The sequence below is a fragment of the Cheilinus undulatus genome, linkage group 7, assembly GCF_018320785.1.
Source record: "Cheilinus undulatus linkage group 7, ASM1832078v1, whole genome shotgun sequence".
Taxonomy (NCBI): Eukaryota; Metazoa; Chordata; class Actinopteri; order Labriformes; family Labridae; genus Cheilinus; species Cheilinus undulatus.
Window position 1 is genome coordinate 3,295,208 of NC_054871.1, and position 22,636 is coordinate 3,317,843.

The 22,636-nt window shown below is 41.4% G+C and overlaps 1 protein-coding gene across 3 annotated transcripts; it reads left to right on the top strand.

Annotated features, from left to right (window-relative positions):
* The first annotated feature begins 1,157 nt into the window (after positions 1–1,157).
* Positions 1,158–22,426, top strand: stil (STIL centriolar assembly protein). Of its 3 annotated transcripts, none has more exons than XM_041792222.1 (16): positions 1,158–1,235; positions 4,041–4,148; positions 4,225–4,340; positions 4,429–4,610; positions 6,694–6,941; positions 7,697–7,780; positions 8,053–8,139; positions 8,717–8,858; positions 8,936–9,039; positions 9,309–9,417; positions 11,500–12,747; positions 14,886–14,985; positions 15,055–15,259; positions 15,456–15,546; positions 15,638–15,915; positions 19,836–22,426. In XM_041792222.1, exons 2-16 carry the CDS (start codon positions 4,048–4,050, stop codon positions 20,386–20,388), a joined length of 3,648 nt encoding a protein of 1,215 aa, XP_041648156.1. In that variant the 5' UTR covers positions 1,158–1,235; positions 4,041–4,047; the 3' UTR covers positions 20,389–22,426. The 3 variants fall into 3 exon arrangements, with proteins under 3 accessions (XP_041648156.1, XP_041648154.1, XP_041648155.1); XM_041792220.1 differs by having other exon boundaries at positions 1,164–1,542; XM_041792221.1 differs by having other exon boundaries at positions 1,164–1,542; positions 8,939–9,039.
* Positions 22,427–22,636: the final 210 nt, after the last annotated feature.

The following is a 22,636-nucleotide window of genomic DNA, read 5'->3' on the forward strand; positions in this document are numbered from 1 at the left end:
TGGTTATTCTACAGCGGTGAAGTATACTGGACAGGTGTACATACAGGTAAGTGTATAGGTGTTGTGGGACTGAGTGTCGTATGTCATGCTGATGAATAATTCATCCACATACTGCTCTTCAGGAGATTACTTTGTGTTTAGGAACATGATCCAACTGTTCACATATAAATATTTCAGAGCACAAGGAAAGACACATGGTCCTTTACAAGTCTCTGAATTTAAATTTCTGTAAAATTCTAATTTATCCAATGTTTTTTGTTTCATTCTGTCTCTGTAATGGCTGAAAAATACTTAACTGGGTAATCAATAATTTCATATTGCTCATAGAGTTGCCATGACATCAGATTTACTTCAGTAATATTCCAGTTAAAAAAAAAACAGAAACAAAAAGATGTCCTAGACCCTTAGCAGTGGTTGATTTTCTGCACCAAATATTGAGGGCAAAATATTACACACTGTGTAAATTGCAATGTTTAAGCACATAGGTGCAGTTCCTCTCCGGAAAAACACTATAAGGACAAAAGTATTTTGCCAACTGTAATGATATGAAATATCCATACATTTCAAGCCTTCTGCTCTAGCCTACTTCATCATTCTTTGCTTTAATTGTAGGTATTCCCCTGTTTGATGACTGTTTATATACATCATCTCTTGAAGATATACTTGTACAAATTGTGAATACAAAAAAAAAAAAAAAGATTCACAAACTGAAACCAGAAAAGCACTCAGAGAGCGCAGACCTCCGCCAATAGCCTCATCTGCCAATAGTGAAGAAATAGTCATGGATCCAGATCTGGATCACTCCCAAAATCTAATCAGCTCTTCCTTACGCCATTTCTGACATTTCCTGAAAATTTCCTGAAAATCCGTCCATAACTTTTTGAGATATGTTGCTAACTAACAAACTAACAAACCCTGCCTACCACATAACCTCCTTGGCGGTGGTAAAAAGGAACAGAAACTGCAGAATAGTCCTTTAAAACCGTGTATTTTTTTAAACCACTAGGTGGCGGTGTTGAACTTCTGTCTGCCGGTGACAGCACGGAGAGGGCAGAAATAAACGGGGACCCCAAGCGACACGTCATTGGTCAGAATCGCTCCCTCGGCGCTTTCTATTGGCTGATTGAGTTGCGCCGCCAGAGAAGAGCAGAAACAGCGCCATAATTAAACAGCGTACAACTTTTGTTTTCTGTGATCTGTTTGTGATGAATTACGGTTAAATCAACGAGATAAACGTGAGTAAACGACTTCTACTCAGGTTTTTGATTCGTGCGATCGCCTGGTATCGTCACATAAACTCGAGTTTGTGTCGTATATGACGCTAACGGAGCTAACTGAGGGAGCTGATGTGGTTCGAGCTGGAAGCTAACGCGGCTAACGTTAGCGGCTGTTAGCAGTGTTTACCGCGGTGGCCCAGGGTCCAAGTCCCGCTAACAGTGACGCTTTGTCGGCCACAGGAGGGATGAGCTTCCCGGTGAACCTCCAGGCTTTACCGTCCGGAGTGTTTGAGACAGTTTTTACCCCAGAAAACATCAGAGGAAGGTGAGTTTGCGTTTAAAGCACCTCTGCGTTTAGATAAACAGCTGCGGTGGGTGGCACACCTGTTGACTGTCCTCAGGTAAAAGTAGAAGTTTGACTTTCCAGAGAACCGCAGTTCTTTTCCAGTCCGGGCTTTCGTGAATGATCGTTGTATTGTGTCAGGTCCGTGTTAAAATTACTTTAATTGTTGTACTAATAATAAGATAAGAATATGTGCATCCAGTACATGTATAAGGTAAAATCAAATAGTCAACACAGTATTGATACCGAGATACTATTATTAAGCAACTGCTATTGTTTACACAAATCAAACATAGAGGGTCCTCCTGCTGTTAAAAGATAATGAATTCTGTTTTCATCAGACTGAGAAGACCAATCTGGATAACCTTCAGAAATCCTTCAGATATCCTGGAGTAGGGATCACCAACATCATAAAGACTGAATTATGTAAAGAATATCAAGCTTGGAGTTTGGAAAAAAAAAACATGTGTTTTGCGCTGAGAAGAGGCTTCTGTCTAGTTACTCTACCATAAAGCCCAGATCAGTAGAGAGCTGCACTGATGGTTGTCTCTCTGGAGCTTTGTCCCGTCTCCATACTGGATCTCTGGAACGCAGAGTAACCATCAGGACCTTATGTCACCTCTCTTATTAAGGCCCAGTTTGGCCGGACTACCATCTCTTGGAAGAGCCCTGGTTGTGCAAAACTCTGGAGGTCACTGTGCTCTTGGGCGGTGGTTCTCAACGTTCGGGTCACGACACATTAAAAGGGGGTCACCAGATGCCTTAAAGAAACCAGGAATATTTCTTAATTTACACTGTCTCCACTTTACTTTAATTTTGCCAGATTTCAACCTCTTGTCGTCACTTTTTTCCCACAAATTTTGCCAACTTTAACACATTTTTTCTACTCAAAAACCTTTTTTTGTCAGTTTTAAACCCTTTCCACCACTTTTTTCTGCATGTTTTTGCCACTTCTACACCAAATCTTGCCACTCTTTGCCTATTGTTGGCTCTGTTGACCCATTATTGCCACTATAAACCCCTCTTTACCACTCTTTATGCCACATTTCACAATTTAATATGCCCATTTTTGCCTATTTCTGCCTCAGCTAACCCTTTTTTGACAGTTTTTATCAACTTTTCACCCCATTTCAACAAATCTCCACCTATTTTTGCTACTTTAACGCCATTTCATCCACTTTTTCAATCTCCGTTTACCACTTTATATCCCAGTTTTTGCCACTTTAACCAATTTTGCCATTTTTGGTTATTTTTTTCCCACTTTTATCCAATTTTTTTGCACTTCTAACCCATTTCTGCTACTTTAAACTCCAATTTTACCACCCTTCCCAGCATTGTTTGCCATTATTAACCCATTTTAGCTATTTTAAAAGTATTTTTATTCTGTTTTAAACAAAAGGATTTACATTTTTAAAGGGGCTACTTACTGCACAAATGAATTAAAAATATATTTGTTTCTTTGATAAGAGTGGTTATGATTCAGGTTGGATATAAAACACCACAGCTTAACTTTACAATGGACCATGATTTTGCTGGCCCCCAGTTTGGCTGGGCCATTTGTCCCCCCTGTGTACAGCCTTGTCTCCAAATGACTATTCTTGAATGTGCATGACTGTGTTCAACCACCTTCAGGTACAGCGGGGGCCTCCAGTCTCTGACACCTTTATTTTGGGGGTCGCAGGCTGAAAAGGTTGAGAACCCCTGCTCTTGGGAACCTTAAGTGCAACAGAAATGTTTTTGTAGCATTCTCCAGATCTGTGCCTATCAACAATGGTTGGTTTTTACTCTGATATCATTTTCAGCTGTGAGTCCTTCTGCAGAGAGGCGTGTGCCTCTCCAAATCAGGTCCAGTCAGTTTGATTTCGCACAGGTTGACCCCAACCAAGGTGTAGAAACATGTCAGCAAAGATCTAGAGAAACAGCAGGAGCCTGAGCTACATTTAGAGTTTTTGCAATGGTTCTGAATGCATATGTCATTGTGAGATTTTTTTATTTTTATTTTTGATAAGTTAACTAAATTTTTTAAAATTCTGTTTTTGGTTGTCATGAAGGGTTACTGGGTATAGATTAATGATAAGAAACTATTTTTTTGACTGTAGCATTGGGCTGCAACTTAACAAAAGTGAAAACAAGTGAAAGGGGTCTGAACACTTTCTGAATGCACTGTAAGTATGGATTTGTGTTTTACCTTTTCTTTCCTTGATTGTAATGATACAAGGCGCCCCAGGAAGAGACTTCTGTTGCAGTGGGCTCTCACTACTAAATGAATGAAATGAGAGTGTATTAAAAGTTGTTTTTTTTTTAAAAAGTGATTTGTCGGCATCAGCTGGAGCTTATGGGAAGTGTTGCAACACACTTTATGTCTTATGTTTCAAAGAGCTTGATGATGAAATGGTAGATATTGAGACAGTAGAGCTTTATCTTCATGTTACCACTCCTTCCTTTAACTGTACATTATTTCTTCTCTTATTACTCAACAGAGGCTCAATGAATCCTCTCACGCCGCTAAGTTTCCCAAAATCTCGATTGGCGCTGTGGGATAGCAGCCCTGCAGGAGAGAAGCTCCGCCTCCAGCTCTGTGCATACAGGTACGCACATACTCATTTTTAGCTCCACTGTGTGGCAGTTATTTTTTACCTGCTCTAAACAGAGGTGTTGATGCAGAAAGCCTCGGTTGGTGCTGCTGGAGAAGGCTCTCCGTTTGGCTCAGCGTCATGCCCGTCAAAACAACAAGCCTCACCTTCACTGCTTCTTCCTGGGATCAGTGTCTGTGGATGCAGGTCAGAGGTCACTGCATACTCATTCTCAGCACTGATTGGCTGCTGTCATTTGTTAAACCTCCTCTCCTCTGTACTCCTCTGTGTTTAGATGAAGAGGGCGTCACTGTGACTCTGGACCGGTTTGATCCAGGGCGGGACCAGGGCGGCGCCTCAGGCAGGGTTCCTTCTGCTCTGCTGCCAGGAGATGTCCTAGTTCCCTGTTTGTTCTCACACAGCGAGATCACGTCTGATGCTTTCCAGTCAGAGGCTGAGCTGCATCACTGCTTCAAGGTGAGTAGGACACCTGCAGCTCAGAGGACCGTGTCCTGACTGAGTGCTGATTCAGTCCAAGATCCTTTATTTTTATAAATCTAACTGAACCTGCTGAGAAACCATAGTCTAGGCCACTGATCATCAACTGGCGGCCCGGGGGCCATATCAGGCCCCCCAAAGCTTCTTGTCCGGCCCCCTGAGAGATCATTAAATTCAGAAAAGGAGGAAGAGAAAATGTTGTTGTTTTAAGATTATCTTTTGGTTTTAAATGTCTGTAGCTGTTAAATCCACCCAGCAAACAATTAACATTGAAATAGTTTTAGAATGTCTTTACATTTGATCTGTTTTTACTGAAATTTACAGTAACAATTAGTAGATATTTATAAAAGGGTTAAGGTTGGTACAAGTGCTGCAAAAATGACAGATAAAGTGGAGAAAAGGGGTTAAAGAGTAGCAAAAATGCTTGATAAGTGGCAAAATGGGTTGTGGAGTGGCACAAAGGGACGGTAATTGGCAGAAAAAGTTGTGAAAAGAGGATAAAATGTGGCAAACAATGGTAAAAGGGAAAAACAGGGTATCAAAAATTGGTTACAAATGACAAAAAAGTGCAAAAAAAGTAATGAAAAGGGGTTAAGAAAAGTGGCACAAATAGAAAAGTGGCAAAACTGAATAAAAGAGTTGCACAAAGGGGATAAAACATGCAGGAAAAGTGGTTTAAATGGGTTTAAGAGGCAAAATGTATCAATAATGGGATAAAAGTGGCAAAAATTGGTTTTAAAGTTGCAAAAATTGTTGAAAAAATTTAATGGAAAGGGGTTAAAAAGTGGTAAAAAGTAGAAGACAAGTGTCAAATGGATAAGAGTGACACAAACTGGATAAAACATGCAGGAAAGGTGGTTCAAAAGGGGTTAAACTCTTGTAAAAAATTGGGTTAAAGAGGCAAAAGGCGCAAAAAGTATCAAAAAGGGGTTAAAAGTGTCAAAAATTAGTTAATACTGGTACTAAATCACATTAGAGGAGGGCCCATTCTCTGGGAACTTCAAGGGCTCAGCCAACTCTGTTGTCAGGTCCGTCTCCTTGTGGCCTGCTGCATTATAGATAATAGAGATAGACCTCACTGGTAATGTCTAAAACTGTCCAGCATTTTGAAAGAAAATACAAATCCTACTACAATAATAGTTCAAGAAGACCAAAATATTTATTTAATTTTTGTTTATGTGAAATCCGGCCCTCAGAGTTTCTGTCTTGACTAAATATGGCCTTGTGAAAAAGTACTTGATGACCCCTGGTCTAGGCTGAATTAAAGCTCTTCCTTTCATAAAGTTTAAAGACAAACAAGTAGCCAGAGCATTGACCAATGGCTTTCCTTTAAATGTGACTTCATGTACAAGTGAATCATGGTGGTGGTGATTGGTCGTTTGCTCCGTGTGTGTCTGATTATCTGAAGACAAAAGGAGGAAAGTTACTCAACCACTCAGACCAGGTTATCCTTGTATAAATCAAAGGTTTGATTGAAACACAGAGCTTCAACTGCCCTGAATTAATGATGTTGTTTATCCACTGTGTCCTGTTGTCATGGCAACATCTTGTTAATGTCACAAACAGCTGACTTCTCGGCGCTAGTCTACAGTGTCGTTGAGTTTGCAGTAAGAGATGTAAATACAGTTAAACCTGCTGCTCAAACCAAAAAATTTAGACTGAAAGTCATAAATTCTAGAACACAAGCAGGTTTTTACTTGTTTGTGAATTTTGTTATGAACATATTTGCCTGTTATTTGTACATTAAACTGATTAATCATCTAATTTTCAAAACAAGAGAAAAAGTTTGGAGAAGTGGCTCAATTATAATTTCCACCGGGAGCTATGTTGGGTTTTTTTGCTTGACCCTTTGTCCTTAAATTTCCTTAAAACATTTAAAGGATTATCAACTTATCAATCAGTTGTATCAGCTGATTTGAAACAGAACCACACAAACTGCAAGGATTGGCATGGTTTACACAATCTTTCACGCCTTTTTCAAATCAAAGAGAGAGCTGTCTGTGTAATGATGAATTTCCTCTCCTCATACACCCTGATTTTTATCTGTCCGTCTGTCTCTCAGGCCTTGCAGCAGTGCGTGAGCAGCAGACACGCTCTGGATCTGAGTCAGCTGATGAAACTCAGAGGTCATGTCATCTGCTCTCAGCAGTCTGATGCTGCAGCGTTCAGCATCAGCTGGTCGTTTGTCTGTCCATCTGTCAGAGTGGATGTTCAGCCCATCCGATCCATTCCCATCATCCCCACCGCTCTGCTGAGGAGTCTTACCAGCATCAACAGACCGCCGCCACACAGCTCCAACAGACAGAGAGGGTGAGAATAAGTTCATCTAAGAGACAAGTCCAAGTTGTTCTAAAGAACTCAGGACACATCTGAACTGCTGTTGAAGTGACTTAATTCAACCAAACATACATAAGTTACTGAGGGGCTGCTGCTGGTACTTTCTTTCTTTACTGGTGTGTTGTCGTCTTCGTGGTGTTGTGGGTGAAATTATTCAGCCTGCAAACATCCGTGCAGTCATACTCAGACGGATTTATCGTCAGTCTTCTGTCCATTCAACAATCAAGCCTCTGTTGATCTACATCCACTCACAAAAATTACTTTAATGCAAACCAAAAAGGCTCAGGGATCAAGCACGCTATGCTACGTAACGGCAGTTAAAATCTGTCCTTCCCCTTGGTGAGGGTTAGCGCAACCTCTGCTTGTAATTACACCATAAACTATGTACATATGTTGTTTACTGTTGCAACAAAGCCCAAACATGTTTGATATTTACAGTTCGGGGTCTGGGAGGCTATGACGCGGTTTGGAGCTGTAAAGTGATTGTGTTAACAACACACACAATCATTATTCAGTCAGATAATTGTTTGTGATGAAGCTCCACTTGAGATACATCCCTACGATCGTCAGGGGAGAAAATCTGGCCTCAAACCTGGCTTAAAATCCTGTAGTATGAGGCCAGCCTTAACTGGTAATGATATCTTGCAGGAAACACTGATTGCTTTGTGACATGGTGTGTTTTAAAGCATCAAAGTAGAGCATCAAAATTCATTTACCTCACTCTGCAGGTTTCTGACCATGGATCAAACCAGGAAGCTCCTCCTGATGCTGGAATCTGACCCTAAAGCTTCCACGCTGCCGCTGGTTGGACTGTAAGTCAAAATGTGCCTTCTTTTTCTCCATCACAGCAAAGACATGGTGTTTGAATGTAGTCTGAAACAGAAGCCAAGCCTTTTTCCCTTCTTCTACTCATTGTTTTAGGTATTCACCAGTTAAAACTTGTAAAAAAAAATGTTGGACTTTCCTACCAAAGTGAAGGAAAAGTAAAATTGTATTTTTTCACTTTAGGAAATGAAATTCTCCTGAATCATTTTAATATTACTGAATTCTCCATCAGGTATTAACCATTGCTCATCCTTTGCAGGTGGCTGAGTGGAGTCACACACGTGTACAACCCCCAGGTGTGGGCGTGGTGTCTGAGGTTCCTGTTTAGCTCCGCCCTCCAGGACAGGTGGGACTTCTCATTAAGTTTTTCTGAGGTCAAACTACACATTTTAAGTATGATTATAGCCTGATCTAGCAGCCTTTGGATTTCAGGATCAGCTTTTCTCGAAAACTGATTGCTATAACCTGTGTTGTGCATTTACTTTTCTTTCTGCCTTCTATGATTTCCTCTGTAATGTCGATGACGACCAATGAGAGCACAGATTCAAACACAAGTCATGAATGTAAAACAAAATGACAAAGCGAAAGAAGAACAATGAAGTTGGTGCTGTGGGATGGAGAGGCCCAATATCCCCTCCTTTATAATGTGTTCTGGAGGGATTATCATAACAGATGGAAAAAGCAAAATGTTCAGTCGTTCACAGTCGTCTTTGCATAGCCGGTCTCTTCCAGCCCCATCACAGAGATGGTGATTATTAGTTGGGCGCCTCTGTGAAGTCTGTCGTATTCGTTGGTGAAGTCAGGGCACAAAAATACTCATCCGTGATCGTCTAATCTGACACAGTGACCATCCTAACAGATTAACAGATGGTGCAGTGTGACTTTGGCATGTTCTGTCTCTGACCGTCCCTTGCATGTTTCAGAGTTCTCTCAGAAAGCGGCTGTTTCCTCCTCGTCCTGTTTGCCTCCACACACACGGCCCCTCAGGTGTTTCAGTGTCGAGGATCTGGACCACAGATGGACTACCAGCTGCTAACTGCCTCCCAGTCTGTCACTCTCTTCCAGGTAACGGCACACCTGTATGATGACCTTTATTTTCGTGTTGGTCTGATGTGGGGTAACATATCTCTCTGTCTGTGCAGCAGGCGGCATGTGTGGAGGGTCGGACTCTGAGCTGTGATCTGGACTCAGAGGAGCACAGCAGACAGACTCAGGTGTTCAGAGATGCTCGGAGCTCCTTCAACAGGTAACTAAAATTTAAAGGGACAGTACAACACTCCATCTAAAGCTTCTTTTATTTGGGCGATTATATTAAAAGGTACTGCTGATGATTATTGTCGGAGGCAGACAGGCACTTGTATTTTTCTTCCTTTTCCAATCACATCCCTGAATCAGAGGTGTATTTCATGTCTCCTAAGATCTTCAGGCTACATCCAACAAACACCTGGAAAAGTTTAAACCAATCAGAGCAGACGTTATGGAGTCTAATGTTTGCTTTGTCCTTTGTGTCCTCAGTGTTGTCCCTCCTCCTGCTGGGCTGTCCATCAGCGATCAGGACTCTGGAGTGGAGGATGAAGATCTGTCTCCACGACCGTCCCCGAGTCCCCATCTCCCCGCCCAGCAGGTAAAGAATCTCTCAACATGTCTGAATAACCTCTGCCATCTCTGTTGACAAAGATGGTGTATCATGTTTCTCCCCTTCCTTGTTTTGATTTGTCAATGAGGGAGAAGTGACACTGTGTATTTACTTGGACTTGAGTATCCTAGTTTTGTTTGGGTTGTTAATATCAGGTTTTGTTTTGGTAAGTAAACATCACAATCTCAAAATTTAAGAAAAGCCCTTATATATTGATTTGGAAAGACCAGGCAAGTAAGTAAATTTTATTTATATAACACGTTTGAAACAGCTTTCAGCTGACCAAAGTGCTTCCCACTTAAAGCATAATAAGAAACAACCAAACAATACAGGAGATCATCGACAAGACACAATAACATGGCATAGAGCACACATTCACTGATAGGAAAATGTAGCTCAGATTGGAGGATTTTTTTAAGCACTATCAAAAGCCAAGGAAAACAGGTGGATTTTGAGCTAGACCTTAAATGCATGCAAAGTGTTTGCACCTCTAATTTGAGCAGGCAGATTGTTTCACAGATGTGGACCTGCCACTGAAAAAGCACGGTCACCTCTGAGACCAGATTTTGCTACTTGAACTGAAAGATAACAGAATACTATAACATGTAAATGCCTTTTCCCATTTTTCTGAAAGCTTCTGTCTACTTGCGCAAGTGCAGCCTCAGCCAAGTGGCGTGTAAGCGTCAGTCTTTTAGGTGATGAAAGAATCAAATTTGATTGGAGCGTGGAAATGCCAACTTGTTTGAGTCTGTGGTGAATGGGCTACGGGACACCAGTGTCCCAACTTGTACTGTTCAGCAAATAAGGCCACATTTTAAAGTACTGAAGAAGCATTACCATGTGACTTGACAGCAGAATTTAAGAAGTTTTTCTGATCCAGCAATTTTTCAAATTTGACAAAATGTTGGGCAAGATGGTTGGTCAGTGTTCACTGGGTGTTGATGTTGGCTTATTTAGTGCACCAGATGCTCAGCCTCTACAAGTAGACATACAGAATTAGGAATGGGCGGTAATACGGTATATCAGGCCTATTCAATTAGTGGCCCAGGGGCTATATGCGGCCCAGAACCAACCCCCAAGTGCCCCAGCCTGTGGTCATGCCAGAGATGCAGAGGGCAACCTGTTACGCAAGTTTTCATAAATTCCCACAGTATTTCAGTCCATGAATGCAACAATCCGCGTAGCCTAGCAACATTCTACCTACAATGTACTGCTTTGTTTTGAAGCATGGCTAGCGATGCTGACAGAAGTAGTCCCAAGGAACCAGGTATAAAACATGTCCTTTTTAACTGTAGCTGCAACTGTGCAAATTAAGTTTTTATGCACTTTAAGGCCTTGGTTCCCAACCTGGGGTCCAGGACCCCCTTAGGGGGGCCGCCAGAGATCTCAGGGAGGCACGAGGCTCTGTCTGCTTTGAGGCTGTTAAAATTAGACCTGCACATATTAACAGAAATCATAGTATAAAACTTAAAAATAATTCATACTGTGGTTTTTGGGTAAAAGAATTTATGTTTAGGGCCTTTTTGTTTGGATTTACACAAAAAATGTTTAAAATTTATGAAAATTTTGGCAACAAAGTATCGCCTGGTTAAATTATTATTACAGAATTTGTTTATTTTTTCCTTCTATTTATTTTATTTTTATTCAGGTGAAAAAAAACATTTCTACTACCTCAGGTTATGTTCAAATAAAGCTCTGTTGTTGTGTTTCATGCACTTTCTGATGTGCTTTTGTCATTTTGCCAAATTTAAAATGAGAGACTTTGAATAAAAAGTGCATATTTTCCATCAAATTGATCTGTATTGGTTTGAAATCTGACATTACCAGCTGCTTACTGGGCGCCGAACATGGCTGGTGCCCAGTAAGCAGCATTTCTTGATTTTAAAATTCAGCCCACTTAAATTTGTAATTGAATAGCCCCGCCGCATATCTTAGTGTTTAAAACTTTAAAACGTCTGATCGGATCATACTTATTTTTTCAAAATCTTAGCCTTCTGGTTTTGTTTATCTTGTTCAGACTATGATCTATCAATTATCTGTATTAAACATTATTGATATTCTGTGTTTCAGTCTCGCGGAGTTCAGCCGTCTGTCCCTGAACTCTCTCTGCTGATGGACGGCAGCTTCTCCTCCAATCAGAACAACTGGCAGGACCCTGGCTCCACCCATGCACCTCCTCCTCCTCCTCCTCCTGCTGAAAGAAAGTCGTCAACCTCCTCCTCTTCAGCTCCCAAACCTCCTCCTCCTCACCTTCACAGCACCCCCAACTCCAACCTGCAGCAGCTGTGCACCTGCTGCTCCACCCACACCTACGAATGCACCTCCATCTACTCCTCCTCCACGGGGCACCAATCGGCTCCTAAAGCTTTTCCTCATCATCATCAAACTCCTCTTTCATCATTCAAACATCACAACACTCCTCCTTCCTCCAAACATAAACCTCCATCCTCCCATCACAACACTCCTCCTACATCCACCAAACACTATCCTCCTCCAGCCTCTCATCATCAGGCTCCTTCTCCTTCCTCCAAACATAACTCTGCTCCTCCTTCCTCCCATCATCAAACTCCTCCTCCATCATCTAAACACCACGGTGCTCCTCCTACTGCTCCCTCCTCTCATCACCAGACTCCTCCATCCTCCAGACTCAACTCTGCTCCTCCTTCCTCCCATCATCAAACTCCTCCTCAATCATCTAAACACCACGGTGCTTCTCCTATTGTTCCCTCCTCTCATCACCAGACTCCTCCTTCCTCTAATCTCCATTCTACGTCTGCATCTCCTCCATCTGCTGCTTTACCACATCACCACAATGCTCCTCCTCCTCCTTTCCATCATCAGACTCCAACTCTCCAAACTGCTCCTCTCCTGTCCTACCATCACCTCACTCCTCCTTTTCCTCCTCCACCCAGCCACTATCCATCAACTCCTTCCTTACATCATCATACTCCTCCTTCCTCCCATCACTGTACTTCTCCTCACCCCTCCAAACATTCAACTCCTCCTCCCTCCCATCAATGTACTCCTCCTCACCCCTCCAAACATTCAACTCCTCCTCCCTCCCATCAATGTACTCCTCCTCACCCCTCCAAACATTCAACTCCTCCTCCCTCCCATCAATGTACTCCTCCTCACCCCTCCAAACATTCAACTCCTCCTCCCTCCAACTGTCCCTGCAGCCTCCCTCCTTCAGACCCTTTACTCCCCCATCCCTCCTGTGTGAATCAGTGCTGTGATCTGGTGGGAGGCGTTGCACCAATGGACGCCTACCAGCTTCTCCTCCATCAGGACCGGCAGCTCCGCCTCCTGCAGGCTCAGGTGAGAACACCAGTGTGCTTCGCCACACCATTTGAGAACCACTGATCGGGGGAATAGAGGGCTTGCCTATTTTTCCAAGAGCTGCATGCACCTTTCAACCAAACAAGGCAGAAACATCATAGAGAGCTATATTTATTTTGTTTTAGCAGGTATTTATGTCAACATCAGCAGAATATGTTGACGATGTGTTTCTTAGCGTCCCCAATGTAGGCCAAAAGTTGCTGTTGCTGGAGCTTTCTAAACAAATGTTCCTAAGCGTGTATTTCCCCATTCAGCTAAACACTCATTTAAATTTTATTTAACCCACTAATCTAAAGAGGAAACAATCCTTTGAAAACAGTCAAATTCCTCACAGGGTCATTGTGTCAACAGGTGTGATGTAAGCATGATATACTCTCTACAGCTAACGGCTAACATTAAAAGCTAGCTCCACCAGCCTTCGTTCCTTTAGTTTATCTGATAGGTATATTTTCACATTGCAATGAAAAACTAAAGAGGCTGTACAACAGGGGTGTCAAACTCAAACTGGGTCCTGGGCCAGATTTGTTCCAATGAGACGACCTGAGGGCCAGACTATTTAGGCCAGGGATGTAAAAGTCAGTCACAACAAGGGCCAGATTCTGAATTTAGGCCTAACCTGAGAGCCTAATGGGGTCAACATTAAACCATAAACTGTCAATTTCATTTTGACCAATAATAAAATATGTAAAAAAAACCTGATGATAAATCATTTTGAGATAAATGAAAGTCAAAATGATGAGTTTAAGGGCTCAAAATCAAACTTATCAGTTAAAAAGGTCAAATCAAGAATTCAAAAGTCAAAATAATGTTTTTAACGGGCAAATATCTCAGATAGAAAGTCGAAATTATGAGTTTAAAAGGTCAAAATATGAGGTAGAATTAGCAATTATAAGTTTAAAAGGTGAAAATATGAGATTAAATTAGAAATTATGAGTTTAAAAGGTATAAATATGAAATTAAAAAGTCAAAGTTAGGACATGAAAAGGTCCAAATATGACATAGAATTTTAGATTGTGAATCTAAAAAGTTCAAAATGTGATATAAAAAGTTGAATTTATTAATTGAAAAGATAAAGATATGAAATATAAAGGCAAAATCAGAAGTTTTACTTCAGAATCATGAGCTGCAAAATTGGAAACATAAAATGAAAACAATTATTTTCTTTTCCAACCTTTCTGACTTTACTCTAAATAATTTTACTCTTTTTTAAGATAATTATGATTTTACAAGGTTGTTTTAAATAATCTAAGTTACGTTTATGCTATTATTTAGTAGAAAATTTTCAGACCTCATACTAGTGGGCAAGTTATAACAAAAATATGATATTATCCCGCGGACCGGTATTACTGCACCATGGGCCTGATTTGGCTCCTGGGCCTTGAATTTGACACCCCTGCTTTACAAGGATCTCAGTTTTCTTCAGCTTCTGTACCAGGTGTTTATCCAGTTAACACGGTCTCTTGTTAAACCTTAACCCCAGGGCTGTTACATCCATGCAGTGAGGACAATGTTAGCCCACACTCACACTAGGACCAGTTGCATGGGCAACTTTACCGCTGGCTTTCTCTTAAATTGCTCCAGCTCCATCCAGGCTTCACCTCTGTGATCTCTTATACATACAACACATGGTCAAAGGACTCATGCAAGCTTTTCTTTATAAGACACACAGTCATAGAGACAACATGGAGAATATGAGTGCAGCTTTACTCACTTTGTGCTTCATTGTGAATTGTTTTGGTCAGATGTACTCTCTAAAACTGCCGTTTGTCAAAGCGATGGGTGTGTGGAATGGTCATATTAGTAAACGTCATGTCCATGTTGTGATCTTGTGCTTGAGAAAACGGATATACCAAGCTTGAGCATGGTACAGAGCACCTACACTTATCAAACAAACTGGGAAATCTGATTTTTCCACACATCATAAAACCAGCTGCCTTCATTACCCACAATGCACCTTCCCTCTGGCTGTTGTGTATGATGGGGAACATTTAAACTCCTCAAAGCCTTTTTTTAGCCTTAAGAATTAGACAAAACTGTTTAATGACAGCTGAGAAATGCTGGTGAATTGGCTTAGCAGGCTGCTGATTGATGAACTGGATATTTACTGGTTGCCTCAGGTGCAGATGCTGTTGGAGGCCCAGGGGAAACTTCAGTCCTCCAGTCAGCAGGTGGACACTCAGACACCTCGGAGCACCGCCAGCATCGCTGTGGGAACAGGTGAGACAAGAGACATCCGATAAACTCTCATGGATTCAAAGACCTGTTTCTCATCATCTGTCTTTTCAGGGGCCAGCCTGTTCTGGGGGGATCCTGTGCAGCCCCTCCCTCATCAGGAGGACCAGGCTCCTCCCACCTGCTTCACCAGTCCCCCCTCTTCACCAACCCCTCCCCCTTTGTCTATGCCAGCCCCGTCCTCCTCCAGACCTCCACCACATGCAGACACGCCTGCTGAGGACGGTGATGTCACAGGTCAGGAGGCTGCTGCTCACAGGTGAGAGGATTCAGGATTTGGTGGCTGGGACTTTGATTTTCTGTGTGCATGGTTTAAAGTTTCATTTCTCTCCTGCTGAGTGTTAAGCTGCTACTGAAAACTCAGATGGCTGTTTCATAATAAAAGCATTTGAACAACATAACAGCTGGGAACGCTGACTGGAGCTGGTGATGATAGTAATAATCTTCTGTTTCAGCTTCAGTGGGCTGCAGAGTCCGGTGCTGGGGGAGAGCGTGAGCATGATCACACCTGCAGATGAGCAGCAGAGCTTCTACCACAACCTGATGGTACTGAGAGATGATCGGTGAAACTGTTCATCTGAATTTTAATCTAAATAGTCAGTAATCTCATACATGTCTACATTCTGTGTTTCTTTAGACTCAGCTGAACAGTCGACTCCAGGAGTCAGATAGCAGGCAGGAGGAGGCAGAGGACTCCAGGAGGAGCAGCCTGCCTGCAGCTCCTGACTGCTCCTCTTCCTCCTCCTCTTCCTCCCACTCCTCCTCCTCCTCCTCCAGGAGGAAGCAGCAGAGCAGAGGAGGAGACCCAGTGCTAAGTGCCACTCTTAAACGGCTGCAGCAGCTTGGGGTTGACGTGGACGATGAAGATCTGACCGAGGCTGAGAGAAGAAAACATCAAACTGTGGAGAGCAGCAGGTACAGAAGTTTGCCAGTTTATGTCTCTAAACTTTCACAAAGTTATTTTATTTCCTCATTATTTAAATCAGGTTCTTATAGGATGTGCCTGTCTGTGGTAACGTTTTTGATAGTGCAGGCTTGAGCCAGGCAATATTGATCCAAAATCATATCTCCATGCATTTTAGTTTAATTCAGTACATAATATCTGCATAATTTTTTGTGGAACATAATAAATGGTTGTCTCAATACCAGAACTCTAAATTCTGATATGATATTGAAACCTGATTGTGACCAGAACAACAAAACTAAAAGTCCTAGACACACCTTAGTGGGCTGTTATTAGAAACTCCTCTGCATAGTCTATTTTTTTACCCAAACATTGGTAGCATTTCCTTGTCAGCATTTTATTTTGCAAATAAAAAGCAGCTTTGCAGTGAAGCTTTTGCCTAATACACTGACTGTCCCTAAAGACACACACTAATACACTAATATTTAATTGGACCATCTTCAGCTTTGATTACAGCATGCATTCTGCTTGGCATAGTTTTGATAACCTTTTGCAATGTTACAACATTGATTTCTGCCATAGTTGTATTAATTTTTCGCCAAGATCCTGTGTTGATGATGGGAGAGTCAGACTGCTGTGCAAAGTCTCATCCAGCACCCCAAAGATTCTCAGTGGGGTTAAGGTCTGGACTGAAAATGATGTCTCATGCTCCCTGAACCACTCTTTCAGTCTGAGACTATGAATTCTTTCGTTGTCATCTTGGAATATGCCCACGCCATCAGGGGAGGAAACATCCACTGATTGAATAACCTTGCCATTCAGTATACTCAGGTAGTCAGCTGACCTCACATAACGCTGCTGAACCTAGAGCTGACCAACTGCAGCAACCCCAGATCATAGCTCCACCTCCACAGGCTTGTATGGTAGGAACTAGGCATGATGGAGCATCACTTCATCCACCATCCATCACTCTGGAACAGGGTGAATCTGGACTCATCAGACCACATGACCTTCTTCCATTGCTCCAGAGTCCAATCTTTACGCTCCCTAGCAAATTGAAGCCTTTTTTCCTGATTAGCCTCACTGATAAGTGGTTTTCTTAAGGCTACACAGCTGTTTAGTCCCAATCCCTGGAGTTCCCTTTTGCAATGTGCATGTGGAAATGCTCTTACTTTCACTTTTAAACAGAGTTGTGAGTTCTGCTGGTGTTTTTTAATGATTGGATTTCACTTTTCTTTTATTAACAGAGGGGTACCAACAATTTTGTCCATGTGTGTATCTGCTAGGTTAAATCCAGGTGGTGACTTTTTTTTTGGACAGGCAGTGTATAATACCAGCACAGTCTGTTAATGTTAGCACTGCTCTGCTCCGCTTTATTTGCATATTACAATAACAGATTCTGTCTGCATTTTCTTGAATGTTGTCACATTTTTACCTTACAATCTGCACAAAACATGCACACAACTGTGTCACCAGTGCAACTGGTTAGAAATTGAAGATGCAAGCACCGTTTTAGCTCAGCTGCGGGAGCAGATGCCCATTTCTGATTCCTGGTCTCAGTGCATGTTTGGTGTGTGTCTTCTCCTACTCTCTCTTCACATATTTGCTCTCTCTCTCTTTAGCTGTCCTCTCTGATAGAGGAAAAACAACCTCCCCAAGAAAAAAAAGAATATCAAGATTTAGATAAAGTAGAGCATCTAGCTCAGGGGTGTCAAACTCAATCACAGCAGGGGCTGAAATCTGAATTTAGGTTTAAGCTGAGGGCCTAACAGGGTCAACATTTAACTAAAAACTGTCAACCGTGTTTTCACAGGTAATGAATTTTGGGGGAAATCAACTTTATAAGTCCTAAAGGCCAAATTACAAAATTAAAAGTCAAAATAAGGTTTTAAAGGCAACTGTATGACACGGAGAAGTAAAATCATAAGTTTAAAGGTAAAGATATAAGATGAAATACAAAATCAAGAGTTTAAAAAGTCAAAAAAAAAAGATTAAATATGAAATTGTGACTCTAAAAGGTCAAAATATGAGATAGAAATCGAGTAGGAGTTTAAAAAGTGAATTAATGGGATTAAAAGTCAAAGTTGGGCATTTAAAAGGTCAAGACTTGATTTGAAATGAAAAATTCTGAATCTAAAAGGTCACAATATGAGAAAAAAAGGTCAAAATTATGAATTTAAAAGGTCAAAATATGAAATAGAAATTCAGAATCCTAAGTTTCAGTTAGATTCTTGGGATGCAAAATGAAAATATGAAATGAAAACACAAAGTAATTTCTTGCCCTCATTCCTGACTTTTTATCTAATTATTTCTACTCTCTACTTTTTCAGATTTTTAGAACTTAACAAGGCTTTTTTTTAAATCTTCAAGGTTAAATTTGCATTTTTATACTGGAAAAATCTGCAGACCTCATAGCAGCAGGCCAATTCTTATTAAGATATGATTGTGTGGGCTGGGTAAAAATGCACCACGGGCCGCATCAGGTCCCTGGGCCTCGAGTTTGACACCTGTGTTCTAGCTGAAGAAGACTAGACGCAAAACACACCAAAGTTAAGGATTTTAGTTCTGCTCTACTTTAAGAACATGCCGGTTTATTAGAGGGTTTTTTACTGTTTTGTAAAGACAAGTGTAGAGGTTTCTTGGTGCTTTTTTTGGATTTGTCCACGTCCTTCACCAAAGAGCTCTCCAAAGAAATTGGAGAGGCAATAGGATCTTAAATTATGAGGATGTCTTCGGAAAATAGTCCGAAAGTATTTTATTTGATGTCAGATTTTCTGAATATACCCTGATGACTATATCGGTTATATTTGGAAAATTGGGTGGAACTGGGGGGTCAGAGACTGCCCGTGTTTTTGAGAAATGTTTTAGATCAGGATTGTCAAACTAAATCACAGCAGGGGCCGAATTCTGAATTTGGTACCAACCTGAGGGCCGAGCAGGGTCAACATTTAACCATAAATTGTCAACCTAATTTTCACAAGCAATGAATTATGGTGGGAAAAAAACTAGCAATGATGATGAAGGTTTAGGACATTGAAAAAGTTTGAAATGATAAGTTTAAAGGCTCAAATTCTGAGATAAAAATTCATACTTATTGGCTCAAAAGGTTCAAAACATGGCCAAATAATGTTTTTTAAAGGCAAATATATGAGAGAAAGTTGAAATCATTATTCTTACGATTCAAAATATGAGATAAGTTCAAAATAATTGACAAAAGTGTGAGAAAAACATTTAAAATTTTAAATTTAAAGGTCAAAATAATACTTAAAATATAAATTTGAGGATCTAAAAGGTCAGATTATGAGATAAACGTCAAAGTAAGGAGCTAAAAAGGTCAAAACGTGAGAAAAAATTCATAATCATGAGTTTTAGAGGTCAAATATTACTTATAAGATTAAAATTCTGGATCTAAAAGGTCAAAAAACAAGATAAAAAGTCAAAATTGTGAATTTTAAAGGTCAGCATATTAAATAAAAAGTCAAAACCATGACCATGAGTTTGTCTGTGATTTTTGTTGATTGAAAATCAATTTGGATGTGTAGGACTTCTATTTTTGTTCAGATATTCTTAAAAATGACTAAAGCCAGGGGTGCAGACGACCCCAGTGGTTGGGGTGGGCCCCATGTACACAGGTGGCCTGGGTTCTGTCTTGCCTGTGGCTGCTTTGCAGCTGTTTCCTCCTCTGGCCACTGTCCCCCTCTCAAAATAATAGCAAATAACAACAAGTCTAAAATCCTGGTATCATGGCAACCCTGCAGAACGTTATTGAACATGAATAAGTTAAAAAGAGTTTCTTATTTGATATTTTACAGCCTTGTATACAAATGAAGCCTCATATTTGTCTGCAGCGGTCAGACTATCTGATTCGCTCCTATCAGATTTCCACTTTCCTAACTCTGTGTATTTATTTTTTTTGTGTCTGCATTGTCAGCACCCTGGCAGCCATCAACCCGGCGGCGGTTCTGTCCAGACTGAGCGTGACCGAGCCGACCGTCAGCGCTCTGTTTCCTGGAGGCAGCGTTGATCTGAGTCTGGAGGCCAATGCCATCGCTCTACGCTACCTCAGCGACTCTCAGCTCAGTCGCCTGTCTCTTGGAGGCCGCGCCCCTCAGCTGGTCCCCACCTCCTCCAACGACTCTGTGCTGTCACCTAGCAACATGTCTCTGGCCACCAGGAAGTACATGAAGAGATACGGCCTGATCGAGGAGGCGGATGAGGAAGAAGAAGAGGAGAAAGCAACGTCGACTCGTTCACCCCTGACTGACGCTTTGAATGTGAAGCTCCTCCCACAGAGTCAGCTGATCAGAGACTTAAAGCCCAAAATGCAGCTGTTAGCCAGCAGCGCCAGACCGCTAACAGCCAACAAGGAGAACTGTTCAGGCAGGCGTCCATCTTTGGTGAGTGCAGGGAGCCGTCAGACAGAAGGATCAGTGGGGAACATACTGGACCTGAGCCGCCTGAGACAGCTGCCCAAACTCTTCTGACGCCTCCTTTTTATTGTCAGATCCTGCTGTCACATCTGGCCAAAAACTGATTTCATCAGAGAAAAACCTGCTGAGGATTTGATAAAAACTGTTCCTCTTTTAATGGAGTCTGGTGTTGAAACACTTGAACAACTATTTTGCAAACTGAGACAGATATGGATCCTCTGATAGTTGCACAAACTCACAAATTAAGAGGAACAGCAGACAAAAGCTTGCTGATTAAAAGGCTGGCACGGAAACACTGCTGGTCTCCATCTGATTCTGCAGACTTTACACATCTTCTAGATTTAGTTGGTGTGATGAAGCAATTTGGTACGGAGTGTAAAACCAGGGTATGGCCTAGAGCAGGAGAAAGGGTTCAACTGTAGAAATGAGATTTAGTTATTCTTACAACTGGAACCAGAATCTGCTCCTTAGACTCAGTATGTTAACATGCAGTTATAACAACAGGAACAATTTCATGGACTTTTTAAAACATGTAAACATGCTAGTCTGACTGAAATGAACTTACTCTGGCATTTATGCACCTCTGTCAAACCCAGATTGGATTAGATGTTCTGCACATGATCTACAACCTCTGGGAAGCTTTGAATGGAAGTAGAACCGTGTGAATGCAAAGACTACCAGAGGTCGTGTTGTTGTCTACCTTTGGATATCACCCTTAGCTAGAAGGCTAGCGTATGTGGACCAGAAATATTAAATCTGGGGCATAATGCATGCTCTTGACACCTAATTTTAATCAGAACTGTTGGCTGTCCTATGGGACCAGTATGCTAGTATAAAGGGCTAAATAATTACCATGAATGCATGCAGCTGCAACTATTGCAAACTTTGCAAGACTTAAAGCTGGGCGGACACTGTGGGATCTCAAGCTGACTCTAATATTCGTGGTGAAATGTTGGCATCAGTAATGTTTACGATGCACAGACCTTGCACATGAATTATACTGGATACTGGAGGTTCTGATAGTTGTGCACGACCTGAGCTTTGAGCTTTGAGTTAAGTGACAAATGTCAGTGGAGTTTCCTGTGAAAAGCCTCACATGTAGAGGTCTGAAGTCAGATTTATTCTCGTTTTCAACCTTTAAATATCTTAAAACAGCGCTACACATCACACATAAACACCAGCAAACACAACGAGCAGCTAAATAATGAATATTCTGTTTCAGCTGGAGGTCCACAGGCAGATCTGTTTCCTTTATTATAGGGAGTGCATGTAAGAAAGGCGTTCAGTCTGTTTAAGTGATGATTTAAGATGAGAGAGATGCCCTGGCATCCACGGCACAAACAAACATCGGTGACAAACTGCCTGATTACATTGATTCATGTTGCAAGTGATGGGGTCCAAAGCAGCGTGATATGACTCGGTGCTTTTCCCCGTTCCTCTTTTTCTCTCTGTTGCTCGTGTTGAGAGGGGTGAAGAAGGAGGAAAAAGGTAGCTAACAAGACACAAAGAGCGTCAGGCGGAAGTTACACAGGCGTAAGCGATCTGGAGGGATCGCGAATAATATCCTCATTTAAAATGTATTGTGATTTAACTTGTGTCAACACGGAGACCAAACTGCTGGGCTCCACACTGTCAAAGGCTCATCAATACAAAGCACCACACTCCTGTTTCTTTGCTTTCAACATAAAAATGCCATGTTTAACGGAGGAACTGAAATGATCTGGCAGATGTTTAATGGGTTTGTTGTGGACAGTGAGCATGCAGCGCCATGAGACGTCTGATGCTTGCATGCGGGGTATGGTGTTAGCGTAGCAGAAGCTGTGTTGTAATCCACCTTCAGATATCCTGATAGGCCACAGGGATAATCTACCAGAAGTAGTCAAATCCAGACTTTTAATGTCTGTTTTCATCAGTCAGCTGTGTCTGATAGTGTGACCACTCTGCTGTCTCAGGTCCTGGTTTTATTGTAAATCTGCCGCCTTTATTTTGAATGTTTTTATTTTTTTTCAAAGGTTTGAATAAATTTTTTGGTGTTTTTGTCACTTCATTTTTAAATGTTTTTGCACATATTTTAAAATTTAAGTTTCCTTAATAAATGTCATGCCGTTTTAAACCTTGTATTAATTTTATTCTCCTCATATTCCTCCACCTGTGGCGCTTTAACCTCCTAAGACCCTGCATGCACATATGAGGACATTACATCTTGTCTTTCCTAAAACATAGCAATAATTTCTGCTTTTAAAATTTAGGAGATATTTGTCCAGATTGCCATCAAAGTTTAAGTAATTTGCTTAAAATAATG

What these genes read in the sequence shown, in the direction of transcription:
- stil (XM_041792220.1), top strand. Translation starts at nt 1,463, where the DNA reads ATGAGCTTCCCGGTGAACCTCCAGGCTTTACCGTCCGGAGTGTTTGAG. An exon ending in AGCTGCATCACTGCTTCAAG is followed by an intron (nt 4,611 to 6,693) that starts GTGAGTAGGACA and finishes TCTGTCTCTCAG; the next exon opens with GCCTTGCAGCAGTGCGTGAG. An exon ending in CAGCATCGCTGTGGGAACAG is followed by an intron (nt 14,986 to 15,054) that starts GTGAGACAAGAG and finishes CTGTCTTTTCAG; the next exon opens with GGGCCAGCCTGTTCTGGGGG.